The sequence below is a fragment of the Paroedura picta genome, chromosome 4, assembly GCF_049243985.1.
Source record: "Paroedura picta isolate Pp20150507F chromosome 4, Ppicta_v3.0, whole genome shotgun sequence".
NCBI lineage: Eukaryota > Metazoa > Chordata > Lepidosauria > Squamata > Gekkonidae > Paroedura > Paroedura picta.
In genome coordinates, this window is record NC_135372.1 from 1,345,932 (window position 1) to 1,359,928 (window position 13,997).

Here is a 13,997-nt window from a genome sequence, read left to right on the forward strand (position 1 = left end):
TTCTGCTTTCCATGTTCAGACAAGAACGGAAAGAACAGAGAAATTGGCCTTGTTTGTGCACATCTTACAAGTGGACCCAAATCGCCAAACACGTCTGGATAAATTTGGGTTAGAAACCATAAGAAGCCTGCAGCTACACCAAGATTTATCCCAAACTGAGTCCATAAGGACGGATTTACTAGTCCTCTGGTCTATAATTTGGTGCCCAATAAAGGTTATCTGGGTGCAAGACAAGAATATCAAGCCAACACCTGCTCTCTTTTTTCTTAATATCGGATAGGATTGCTTGCACAGAGATCCCAATTTTCTCTCAGCATGACCCAGAGACACACAATTCCATTTGCTCCCTCCAAAGAGACCTACAGAGCACATGTTTTCTGAGGGATCCTCTGGATTTGTCTCAGTTTCAGGAGACAATTTTGAGAGAGAAACAAAGCCCTCCACAGCCAATCTACCCCCCCCCATGACGTTTTAGAAACAGAAACATTTTTGTGGCTAAATAGGCCTTGGGAGGGGCAAAGTATAAAATTAAATAATGGGATACCCTGTATAGTAAACGGAGAGAGAAAATAGCCAGCCATTTACCCCTCTCCCCCCCCACACACACGCACACACAAACGCACACACGCACACCCGCGTTCACGGAGCTATCAGACTGTGTGGGGGGGGGGCCTCCTCAGGAACAGCATTTGGTTACAAGAAAACCGTCATTCTAGAATTACGGCAAAACTGCCCATTACGCTGTTGCAGGTAATACGGAGGACAGAAACAAATCTTTGCCTCATACTTTAGGATGATCTTCCCAATCACGCCAGCAAGGAGACCTGGAATTTGCTTGGGTTTCTCCCACAATCATGCAGCCTCCTCGAAATGAGGCCATTTTTTGTCATCTAACCCCCCCCCCCCACCCCCACCCCAGCTCATCTTCTCTCTCACGCAATCACACCCCACTCACCTCCGGAAAAGCAGGCAGAACACTGAAACCGAATTTCCCGAATTGCCTCGGAGGTGACTGCAGCTGGCCCGCTTACTCCCAGGCAGGCCTGAAGCCAGCCGGTGGGGAGCGTTGACTGAGCAGCCGTCTCTGGACCAGTGTGAGGGACCCAATTCAATTTGGCCCCCAGGATGACTGAACCTTTACAAGAAGGTCAAGGCAGCTCTCTGCTACACTCGGGTGACCAGAATGTTAAAGTGGAGGGGGCAGCTGTGGAATTGGGGAGGGTCACCTGTTAAACTATGCAGAACACTATGGATCGGTACACATTTTGATACTGTTTAAATTGTAGGAAATGTGTAAATAATATAAATCATCACAAAAGCCAGGAGAATCTAACAAAACCTTCCTCTCATCAACTTGGGTTATTCCAGTGAAACAATATTTCTATCACAATTTCCTATCGTCTGGTATTTGGCTACATGGTATTGTATTTTGGTGTTCGCTTGAGTCCACATGGGGAGGATTCCTCCCCAGGTGGCATAGCCAAAATATAACATGGTGTCCATTTTTGCTGTTTGGTCTAGGAGGCCTTTGGCTTCTTAGGGAGTCTTAGGGAGTCACAGAAGCCTTTGGCTTCTTGGAGTCAAACATCAGATTCCCCTCCCTTTAAGCGCACAAGAGAGCGGACACCCGTGGCCGTACCCAACCTATCCCTCCCGCCGATATTTCAATCAACAGCCTACACAGAGACGTATTTAATAAACATCTCTTAACGTTCTCCAAACCCATGGCTACCACATAAAACACAACGACGGGTCGAAGAGATCAAGAATGCCTGCGGGTGATCAAAAATTGCATTTAGAAGGGGCGAAGCTTCCTGTGTCTCAATTTACAATTGATTTTTAATTTAGACACAATTATCAAGGAGCACATGGGCCACAAGATTGAAACACCGGCTTCCAGACGGAGAAATAAAATGGAAAAAAAGGAGGAGGAGGGAAATGATACACATATATAAGGTTTCAAATTTTTTTTCTCTTTTGAATTTTTCCATTTCCCAACCCCCCCCCCCCCATTGAGTGGGTGCCAGACATTATCCAACGACCGCTATGAAACACACAGAACCCGTTTTTGTGAGGAGCGCGATGGATTTATACCCATACCAAACTAACACCGTCCATTTTGGGTGGCAATCTATGCTTGGAAACTGAATCTCCCCTCGCTGCGTTTGCAGTTTTTCAAATATTTAAAGTCACCAAGACTGTGAAAACAAAAATGCAAACCAATGGCATTCAAATGTGGAAAATAACTTCTATTTCTCTGGGTTGCTCCTGAATACCTACTTCAGGCCAATATTTTTCAAGCTGTTTGGTGGATCGTGTTCTGTGGCACTATCAGTCCACCCATTCCGGGTTCACCCTACAAATCCCTGCACACTCCGTGTAAGTTCAAAAGGATTCGTTTTGTCTCCCTAAATGTGAGACTATACGGGCTTTGAGGATAAGGCTTTGGTCTGGTTTAATTCAAAACCATATTGGTTTGTTCTCGTAAACAGCAGCATTCAACGGACAATCTTCGAACACAGGGGAGAAAGCAAAAGAAATCCCTAACAGTAGGGTCAGATGGCCACGTTGGCACCTCCTGAAGGGTTTCCAGTCCAAAGAGCAGAAATCTGAAATCTATTAAGCTAATTCGTGTTCCTAGATTCACACACTCTAAAAGTTCACACCTCCAACATGGGATGTTGCTCATTCCCAAAGACACAGAGAAATCCTCCGGTTCTGACTAGATAACCGGGGTGGGATGGGGAGCGAGTGGGGAATGGTGAAGATCCACTGGTTTACTTCCATCCTTCAGCCATGTTTCCATGTTTCTAGAGTCGCTCTACCATCTTTGTCCCATAGGTTTTCTAGAAATCTCTGTCCCTGTGCCAAGTATCCAGTTCTTAAAAAAAAAAAAAACGAAATGTGAAGGGGGGGGTGGATTAAAAAAGGAAAGTGGACGGGGAAAGAGACACAGTTGATTTCACCCAACAGACGAGATGTCCCCCAGCAGCCAATAACCCCGGAGCCCGCAAGAATTAAGACGCACGGAGAGCTCTGGAAGCATTCCACTTTGTGGCAGGGAATGTTAAGCCACGTGAACTGAGCGGAAACATCGATTGTTTTCGAGGAGGGCGATGGGGTCTCCCCCGTTTTGGATCAATCTCATATTAACAACATTAACGTTCAATCTTTTATGTGGAGTTTAAAAAAAAACAGCAACAGGAGTTGAAGAAAATGGGAAAAAACCACATTCCTCATTCGAACACCACAAAAGAGGGGGGGGGGAAGGAAATGAATGATAACAAAAGCCAAATATCCCGTTCAGTCAACAGAAATCCAACCTATGTGAAAGATTTCGGTTGTGGACTCTCAAAGGCACAAAAGGTTGGCTCACCCCTTTTTAATAAAGCCACCAAACGGCTGTAGTCCACAGTTTTTTTAAATAAAGGGGGTATTTTTAGGATGGCAGCTCGAAACCCACACAGGTCCTAAAAAGGAGGCGACAGTACAAAATGGATCGCGTTGCACCCCCCCCCCCCGTGCCCCTCGGGGTACTGTCAGCTCCCGAGCCATTTCATAGCAAGCAACGGACCCCAACTGTGGGAATTTGGGACCCCCGGATAGAGCAAGGCCCCCGTCGCCTGATGCGTTTCCTCCTTTTCCTCCACACAGTGGCCCTCATTGAAATACAGCCATGAATTTCCCTCAAATCTAAAACATTTCATCTCAAGAATGAAGCCCCTCATTCATAATGACAGGAAACCGTCTGGAAAGAGAATCATTTCTCTATTAGAGGTTCCCCTCAGAGCTCCCTCACAGCAAGAGTGGAGGGAATGGAGGGAAAATTATCTCCCATCAGGATGTGTGTGGGGGGGGGAGGACGACACTTTTTCTAAATGTACAAAACCAGCTGCAGACAAAGGCTTGCCGTGCGTGTGTAGGATCGCTCTTTGCACAATTGGGATGCAAAGGTTCGTTTTCTTAATGTTATTCACAGAGATTTCCCCCCCCCCCCATCAGCAGGTAGGAAAGAGAATCAAACAATACCCGGAGTAACTCCATCTTGCAAATCATCAAGAGAGGGTGTAAAAGCCACAACCCAAAGAAGACGCCCATTAGAAATTTCACACCCGCAAATAATTCGATAGAGCTCCATAAAGAAATATTTTTCACTGATCGCTGAAACTTTTATTTACACAAATTTGGACACTGCTGCTCTGGCTAGCTGTTCTATTTCTACGCCTTGGGAAGAGTCATTACTCGTATCTCCCCACCCCAAAACAGAACACGAAAAAGAGGGCCTTCCCCCCCCCAAGAACTATTTAAAAAAAAAAGATTATCAAAATTTTGAAACTGTATATGGTTGTATTTTAATAACGGAAGGAGAAAACACTGCAATAAAATTGGGGAAGAATTTAATTTTTCTATCCCACTCTAGTTCAGAAGGCGGGGAGACAGGGAAAGCCTAGAAGAATATGTTCTCCAGACTATTTAAAGAAAGGGGTAGATTGGCAGTTCTGGTCCCACACGACCTGCACCGCTCCTTCTTATCAACACCTTTCTCAGCTGCACAAAGCTGTTCTTCTGAGCTCCTCTGCAGACAGAATTCATTTTTGGAATCTCACCACACTCCAGGAAGAGGGAACAGAATACGCTGAAGGGGGGGAAAGATGGTGCTCATAACCCAATTGACGGCTGCTGTTTCCTTCCTTCCTCTTCCACCCCAAAGGGGGAACATCCCAGGCGCAAAGGAGGAGGGACAGGGCTGACCTGAAGTTCATGGCAGAAGGGGCCTATTTTCCCCACCACTCCTCAACACAGCCCAGGCTACCATCACAAGGGGAAAGGGGCTTCAAAAATGATCTCTCTCTCTCTCTCTGCCACAAGCGCTTTGTATGTCATCCTTCCCCTCTTAGACACAAGAACCAAACAACTTTCACCCTCTTCCCCCCAAAAAACCCTCAGAGTTAGCCAATCCTGGTTTCCACATGGCTGTCATGAGGGTTTTTCCAAAACTTTTCCCCACCCATCCAAAGATCCCGAACCAAGTGGGCCTTTCAAAAGAGTCACAGTCCCAATCAACACAACACATTTCCATCCATGCAGGGCAAGGGGTGTGTGTGTGAGAGAGAGAGAGAGAGAGGAGCTGGTGTTTTAATTTGACAAGATGCAAGCTCCTAAGTGAGGCGTAATTGATTTTACAGTCTGCTGTGCTTCTGAAAATTGTTATCTATGTGTTCTCCTTGGCTGCACCTACTTACAACTCCCTAGAATTGGCTTCTGGATGAATGAATTTTTTTGTGTGTGTGGTTCAGATGCCAAACGTAAAACAGCTGTCGAGAAAAATATCTCCCCCCCCCACTTGTTTCACAGCCAACGCATGGGGGGGGGCAGCATGGAGACGATTCCCCAATGCAACTTACCAACTTCTCCTTGAACTGGCAAACAAAGTTTGAAAACACAGAGTAGGAGTGTATTTTTGGAGGAGGGTGTGTGTGGAAGGAATAGCAACTCATGGCAATTTGAACAGAAATGCAGGCCCAGGAAAAATATCAAGGAGCCCCATCGCATCAGCGACACCTCCCCTCCCCCCCCCCCCCCCCGCAACACACCCAATCCATTTCCCAGAATCAGTTCGCAAAACTCTGGAACTTAGCAAGAAATTCACCGGAGCTGCAAAATGTGCAGGGGGGGGGGCACAAGGAGCTAGGAGGCGCCGTCCTCACAGGGACAGAGCAGGGGCCGAGAGCGAGAGAGCGAGAGAGAGGGAAGCGTCTTTCTCCTGTCTGAGGCTTCCCGTGGGGAGGATGTCTGGTCCTTCCCTCTCTCCCCCCTGCGCCGTCTAACTCCCCGGCAGGGTTTTTCGAGCCACCAAGATGCAGGGAAAGAGCTACCCAGACGGACCGCTGGAAGCACGAAAAGTTCAAGCCTCCCCCTGAAAGCTTCCAGCGGCCCTACAAGAAAGTCAGAAATGTTGCAACTCTCACGTGAGCCTCCCTCACACCGCCCCACACGCAAGCCCCACACACACACGGGGGGGGGGGGGCGGGGAAGATGGCCCGGGGGCCCAGAGGGGTCCGGCTCCTCTCCCTTCTTACCTGGGGTTGGTCTTGTTCCAGTAGACGGCGTAGCGATCCGAGATGACTTTGCTGCCGTCGTCCGTCCACACGCAGACCGCCACGAGGGTGACCAGCAGCGCGGCTATGTCCACAACGGGCAGCATCGTGGACTCCGGCGCGGCGGCTCCCTCCCTGCCTCCCTGCCTCCCTCCCTCCCGGCGGAGCTTTCAAGAAGGCAGGCGGCGGCCCATGTCGGGGAGAGCCCTGCGGCGCCCGCGGCCCTTTCCCGCGCTCAGCCTCGCCTCGCTGCCCGGCGCGGAGCACTTCCCCGGCCCGGGGGGCCACGCGCGGCCGGGCCAGTCGTCGGAGGCATCCAGGAGCCCCCTCTGCCCGCCAGCCGCCCTGGCCGCAGGAGGCGCCTTCGGCGGGCCGCTTTGTCCGAGGAGACGGGCGCCGGGGCCGCCTGCGCGCCTTCTGCGGCTTCGGCTTCTGCTTCTCCTGCTTCTGCTTCTTCAGGGCGCAGCCGGCGGCCAACTTTCGCCTCGCTCGCTTTGAGGCGGCGGCGGCGGCATTTCCCCTTCTCCTCCGCGAACTCTTCGGGGGCGGCGGCGGCGGGGGGGGGGGGGGCGGGGAGCGAGGCGGCTCAGGGCAGGGGGAGAGGCGGGGGGGCCTCCCGGCACCTGGAAGCCTCAGCCGAAGGGCGCGCGCAGCCGGAGAAGTTCTGCCATTCGGCCATCCCTCTGGGCAGGCGGGAGGCCGCGGCCCCTGGGCGGCCAATACCCCCACCCACACCCCCCCCCGAGCGCCTACATACGCCGGTCGGGGCGGCTTTCGGGGCGGCGGGCGGCGGTCCTCGGCGGCGCCCTCCTCCGCTGCCCACACGGCCGGCACCTCCGCGCGGCGCTTCCTAAAAACCGGGGGAGGGGGAGGGGGAGGGGGAGGGGGAGGGCGTTAGGGGGGAAATTCAAAAACCGGCACCCGAGGAAGGCCACGCAGAGACGCCCCCCGCCCCCCCCCCCGCCGCCAAGTCCACTCCTGAGGGCGGAGGAAGTCTTTCGAGACCCCCCTCCCCCCCTCTTCCCGTCGCCAAGCCCACTTTGGAGGGGAGGCGGCCGGGGCCCCCTCACCCACCTCCTGGGCGCGGGGCCCGCCAGAGACCCCCACGGGGGGGGCGCCTCCTCCTCGTCCTCCCCGCTCCCCCCGGCGCCGCGGGGCCAAAGGCAACAGGGGGCTGCTTCAGGCCCCCCCGCAGTCGGCGCTCCCGGATCTCCTCGGCGGGCTACTCGCCCTGCCGCCGCCGCCGCCGCCGCCGCCGCCGCCACATTGTCGCCACTTGGCCCGGCACCCAAAGGCGCCGCCGCCGCCGCCCCGCACGGGGAGGGGGGAGGGGAGGGGAGGGGAGGGGCGCGAGGCTGGTAGCCGCACCTTTCCCGGCCCGGGGGGTCGAGCCGCTGGCCGAGGCGGCGGCAGCAGCGGCAGCGGCAGGACGAGAAGCCGAAAGCGGCGGGTTGGGGGGGGGGGGCTGCGGCTGCCCCCTCCCCCCAACCTTTGCCCCCCCCCGCAGTCCGCGCTTCCTCCTCCCCCCCCCGCAGAAATGCTGGCCAGCCCCGCAAAGGCCGCCCGCCTGGCCTGGGAAGGAGCCGCCCCTCCCTCTCCCCACGACAGACCCCCGGGCAGCAGGGAGGGAGCCCGGGCACCACGGCCCTGCGAGGACGGCTCCCCCGGGACTGCGCCTGGCCCCAGGTCACCCGGCTGGCTGCGCGGGGGGGGGGAGGAGGAGAACCCAACCGCCGGCACAGTAGAGGCAGAAGGGGGTTTCAGAGGGGGGTTCACAGGTGCTGCTGAGGCCACTCTGGGGTCTCCGTCACCCTCACCCCTGCAAGGCGGGCCAGCCTGGTTCTCCTCGCCTTCCCCTCACCAAGCATCAGAAGGGAGGCACAATAGTTGTGCCAAAAGTTTTGACCTCGGAGGAACCCTGTAATATTTTTTCAGCCTTCAAGGCACCCCAGAAGCGGGCACAGAATCGATCGATCAATCGATCGATCAATCATTGTGGAGGAAGAGCAGCGGGGGAAGGGGGATCCAGCAACATCCGGTGACGTCAGCGGCCCTCTGAACCTCCGGGAGCCCCCAGGGAAGGGGGTCCCCACCCCCCGTAACCCTGGCTGGGAACCCCTGAGTTAGTGGACCCGACTCAGCGTGACTGTCTCAACCAGGGCGTTGTGGAAACCTGGGTCACGTGCGCAAGAAAGTCCATGCTTGTACCTGGGTTTTCATCACGCTTCTGACTCCTACTATTCTGCCCCCTTGATCTGCCCCCTTCCCCCGAACTCTCCTGAATGTAATTTTATACACATCTGGGTTATAATGTTATAACATTATAACACTGCAAGACTGCTTTTTTTAAAGCTTAGAAATAGCGCTGTAACGCAATCCCCCCTTTTCAGAACAGAGGGGAGGGGGAGGGAGGACAGCGATGAGGACTCAAAAGGGGGGGCGCAGGCAGAAACCCACTTTCACACGTTCCCGCATTGGGCAGCCCTGAATTAGACCCACTTGAGGATTCCTTTTCTGAAGGGCAAGTGAGGGTGCAATTGAAGGTCTGCGCCTGAAGAAGCAAAATTTTGTTTGGAAACAGACGGAAAAGTCAGCCTTTCAAAAATGAAAATCTGAACAATATCGCTGCTGCCAAAATCAGTTTCTTAAAAATTCTGCACCTTCAATCAAGTCTGCAGTGGCCCATCAGAAACCTTGCTGGGCAACAGCCCCATCTGGCCACGCCCACTTTCTATACGCTACGATAACTTTTATTGTGTTTAGCCAAAGGCCGTTACAAAAAACTTTCTTTAAAAGCTGGGTGAAGACCAGCAGGAAAGGTGTCGGTGGGTGCCTGGGAACCACTGGAATATGGTTTCGGTGAGCTTTGAATGGGGCTGGGAGCAATTCCTAGTTTACAGCTCACCACCTGAACCCCACCAGGGCTTGGAAGAACAGAAGCCCGGACCAAATTAAGGAAGAAAAAGCAGAGGAAGAAGAGACCGGTTTCATCTCTGAACTTTCTACATGGCTTTGAAAACGAAGCTCGCCCAAAGAAAGAAGAATCCCACATGAGTCTCAGGGAAGTCTTGCTTCAATCAGGGCTGAGATGTGTGTGGGGGGGGGGATCCAGTGGAGCAAAGATGATTTGTTTACTTTACGTACTTTACATCCGCCTTTTTCACTGAGATTCAAGGCCAGTTATAGGATATAAAGCAATGGAATCAGACACCATAAGAAGAAGCCCTTTTCTCCCTTTCTCACTATGCAAAAACCGGGGCGCTCCGTGAAATTAAGGAGCAGGAGGCTGAGAACAGAAACAAGGAAGTTCTTCATCCAGAGAGACATTCCCACTTGGAATTTGCCGCCGTAGGAAATGGGGCAGCTACAGGCATAGACAGCTTCAAGCTGGGGGGGGGGGGCTGTGTGCCATGCTTTTATCTAAGCCCATCTTGAAGCTATGCCCATAGCAGTGCCCACTTCCTACTGCAGTGAATCTAGTAGCCACAAGGTACAGTTGAAACACAATCTGGGGTATTGATGTATTGCCCCATATTATTATTACTATTATTAATATTATTATTATTACGATTTATTTCCCGCCTCTTCCGGAAGGCTCGAGGTGGGTGACAATGATCTTAACCCCATTAAAACCCATTTAAACCCCCATTAAACATTAATACCAACATGGCGGCAAAGAGAAAATACCCACCCTCCCCATACTAATATCAGAGATAATGGAGGTGTGCAATGTACACTTCCTGACTCCCGGGGGGGGGGGTGATGTCCCGAGTTCACTGACCCCGGCCTCAACCATAGACCTGGCGGAAGAGCTCCATAAGCTGGTAAATCCCGCAGGGCCCGCAGCTCACCCGGGAGCTCATTCCACCAGGTAGGGGCCAGGACCGAAAAGGCCCTGGCCCTGGTTGAGGCCAGGCGTGCTTCTCTAGGGCCAGGAACAATCAGGAGATTCTCCCCCTCTGAGCGTAAAGCCCTGCGGGGGATATAGGGCGGGAGGCGGTCCCTCAGGTATGTGGGTCCCAACCCGCGTATGGCCTTGAAGGTTAGAACCAGAACCTTGAACCGGATCCGGGCAGCTATTGGTAGCCAATGCAGCTGCCTCAGCACAGGCTGAAAATACGGTTAAAGGAAGTGGTAATCATTGCTGCTGAGCACAATTCTATTGCCCTGGCATGGATATTCCAGGTGAGCTTGACCTTTGAAAGCTAAACAAGGTTGATTCTAGTTGGTGCCTGGATGGGAGACCCCCCCCAGGGAACTGTGGAGTCGGGTCATGGAGGCACGCGATAGCCGACCTGCACCCATCATCTCTTGCCTGGAATACCCTACGATTCGGTGGCAGCTTGGGGGCACTGCCCCCCATCACACTCCTTTCTAAAGCGGCTCTCTTGGCTTGCTGGAGTCTGCTAGAGTGGCTTCTGAAGCACTCCCTCCTGGGTATTTCTGTTTTGTTCCTGCTGAGGGAGGTCAGGAGGACCTCAGGCAGGGTCTTCCATGAAGTGAGGCCCACCACTATGAACGCAGACCTCCACCCACGCACCCCGTCTCCATCCCCTGGTTCACTGGGAGGGAGGGGTTGAGGAAGCATGGGGACCAATCCTAAGAGGAAAGGCTGAGGGATATGGGAATGGAGGAGAGGAGGTGGACAGGGGACAGGATGGGTCTCTTGAAGTATCAGAAAGGTTGTCAGAAAGGAGGAGGGCAGGGAGTGCTTCCAGTTGGCAGCACAGGAGAGGACCCGCAGAAATGGGTTTAAACTACGTGTAGAACAATACCAGCTAGAGCCAGTTTGGTGTAATTGTTAGGAGTGCAGACTTCTAATCTGGTATGCTGGGTTCTATTCCCCGCTCCCCCACATGCAGCCAGCTGGGTGACCTTGGGCTCGCCATGGCACTGATAAAACTGTTCTGACCCAGCAGGGATCTCAGGGCTCTCTCAGCCTCACCCACCGTCTGTTGTGTGTCTGTTGTGGGGGTGTCTGTTGTGGGGAGAGGAAAGGGAAGGCGACTGTAAGCCTCTTTGAGACTCCTTCGGGTAGAGAAAAGCGGCATCTAAGAACCAACTCTTCTTCTTATTCTTCTTGAAATCGGGCGGGGGGGGGATTTCACTGTCAGAGTAGTTCAGCAGTGGGGAGCTCCCCCTCACTGGCCGTCTTCAAGCAGCGGCTGGACAGATCCTTCTACTAGATGCTTGAGGCTGATCCTGCACTGAGCAGGGGGTTGGACTAGATGGCCTCTGCTGACCCTTCCAACTCTTATGGTTCTAAGCACACGGCTGCAGTCCCCCCACCCCGGTTTATACAGTGAGGAAGTGATCCAAATGCCTCCACGTTGGTAAGAGAATCCACAGGCTGGGAAAACAGCAGGCTGCTTTGCATAGCTGCTGAGGCGGCCGGTGGGACAGAGGAAAATGGGCCAGTTAGACGTTGGGCAGTATAAGGAGCAGCTGCTACCCTCGAGATTCCCGCCTGCCCTGCTGCTTTTCCTCCTGTAAGCCCCAGGCCAGCACGAGGCTCTTCGGCCCTCTCCAGGCGGACCTGCAACCAAGAAGGCCCAACAGGTTTCAGCCCTGAAGCATCTGAGCCTCTCACCCCAGCCTCCTGCGCACAGAGCAACGTGGGGTGACACAGGTGTGTCCCCTGAACCTGCCGAACAAGGGGCAACTGGGGTTATGCCTGAAGATTTGGAGGGAGAACCTGTGGAGGGTAAAGCGAAGATCTCCAGGCCCCAACTGGAGGTTGGCAGCCCTATAGGGACCCCCTGCTGCCTGCCAGTTTTGCAGGTGTTGCTTCTCATGCAGATTTATTAAAAACACTTCTGCCCAACAGTTGTCGTAAAAACAAATCAAGCATAGAATAAAACGGCAAACCTAAATCCTAAAAAAAAAAACCCACAATCACACTGAAACAATTTGCCGACTTCAGCCCAAATCCCACCGGCCTACAACTCCGAGGCGCCATTTGCAGGGCGACATTGCGGAGGGGGCTGCTGCTTCGTGTGAAGAATTGGGTGATGGGCACTGCGAGGAGCTGACAGCCTGTCCTTGGCCGTCCCGCCCAGCCGAAAGGAACGCGTCTCTCAGCGGCGCTGCCGGACAGACCTCTCCGGCAGAGAGAGAGAGAGAGAGAGAGAGCGAATGCGGAAAGAAAGAGCCCGCTTCCTGGTCTGTCTTCCAGACGGCTAAGTGCTCCCTCCTCAGAAGTCCAGCACAGCCCTTTTCAACCTCATGACCACGGAGGAGTCCCTGAAATATTTGGGGGGCTCTGAGGACCCCTGGAAGTGGGGCCAGGACCCTTCCAAGAAGCAGGCACAGAAGCAAGATGTGGGAGACAGCCCATCAATCGATCAATCGATCGATCGATCATTTGCCATTTCTGTTGTAGAGGAAGAGACTAGGCCTGTCGAGCGACCGGGGAAGGGGGCTCCACGGACACCTACTAGTGGTGACAGGGGCCTCTGAACTTGTGGGAAAGGCCACAGCCTCTGGGGGGCTCTCAGGTGCACCCAGGGGGGCTGGGAATCTTTGCTCTAGCATGAACCTGAAAGGGCAAAGGTCCGGCCAGGGCAGGGCAGGGCAGGGCAGAAGAAGGGTTTGTCTTGCTGGGCCTGCTGGTTCCAGCTTCAGACTAAGAGCTCTGACCCCTTCCCTGCTCGTCCAGATCTTACCGAAGGGATCCTGAATGTCTAGATCTGTTTTGGGGATCCAACACTGACTAGCTCTGCTCTGGGAGTTCCAGGGTCAGAACTTCAGTGTGAGCCCCAGATGGATCAGGGCCGCATTGCATTGGAAGAGGGAGCATAAACCCTCCCACACTCAGGCCCAGATCTGAAATGTATCCTGGGAACAGCTGCTTGTCCCCTATAGCAGCTGTCCTGAACCCCCAGTCCGGGGACCGGTACCACTCTGTGGATCAGTCGGTACCGGGCCACAGTTCCTCCTCGTCCTCCTCCCCGGCTGCTGCCTCGGGGGCTGCCCTGCCACTCTGCCGCCGGCTCACCTTTGGTGCTCTCCGGCAGCCGCCATGGCTGGGGCTCCCCCTAGGTGTGGCACTGCGCAGCTGCTGCTGGCAGCGCCCCCCAGTGGGCGGCGGGAACTCAGAGGTGCCGACGGGAAAGCAAGCAGAGCAGGGGCTCAGGTGGCAACGTCCCTTGGCAAAAGACTACCCCCCCCCCGGGCCTCAGTAAAACTGTCAAGTGTTGACCGGTCCCCGGTGATAAAAAAGGTTGGGGACCACTGCTCTAGGGGAAATAATGTGTAGCAGTACACCGAATCTTGCTGTAGTTATGAATTTCCTGCATTCTGCAGGGGTTTGGACTAGATGACCCTGGAGGTTCCCTCCAACTCTATGACTCTATGATTCCACCTCACATGCCGGTTGGGAAATGAAATGAGAAAGGGAAATTCATATGAGACTCTTAACTCCTTACAGGAAGGGCGGGGGGGGGGGGGGGTGGACGGACACTTGCCTCTTTGGGCCATGAATCCTAGTGCCATCATTGGCTGTCCACCTATTTTTGCCTGTGGCTTAGAGGCTACCTGCATAACAAGGGGAGCGAGCGCTTGGTCCAAGGAGCCCTTGGCCTTTGGGGTGACTGTTTTGCCTGATGGGGCTGAATCACTGGACAACGCCTCTCTCTCTCTCTCTCTCAAGACAAAATAAATAGATAAATGGAAAGCACAAATTTGTCACCAACCAGGATTGAAATGGGGAGGAAGTGAGAGAATATAAAAATGACAGAGGGAAGAAGAGATGTCACAAATAAATGAAGATTGCAAATATACAAGACACGGGAGATGCTCTTGTGTGGATGGAGCAGGAAGAGAGGGGGGGAGAGAGATCACGCAGAGACAAAAATATTACTGAAATATTTTCTCCATGGGCGTGTGTCTGATAGGGTG

At 53.8% G+C, this 13,997-nt stretch overlaps 1 protein-coding gene across 1 annotated transcript in view; it reads right to left on the reverse strand.

Annotated features, from left to right (window-relative positions):
• EFNA2 (ephrin A2) overlaps positions 1 to 7,401 on the reverse strand; it is a 196,138-nt gene extending 188,737 nt beyond the window's left edge. The window contains exons 1-2 of the mRNA XM_077331436.1: positions 7,173 to 7,401; positions 6,081 to 6,948 (exon numbers count right to left, since the gene is read on the reverse strand). Of these exons, the coding sequence (XP_077187551.1) occupies positions 6,081 to 6,205 (125 nt within the window). The 5' untranslated portion in view covers positions 6,206 to 6,948; positions 7,173 to 7,401. The remainder of the gene's footprint in view (positions 1 to 6,080; positions 6,949 to 7,172) is intronic.
• Between the last annotated feature and the right edge of the window lie 6,596 nt (positions 7,402 to 13,997).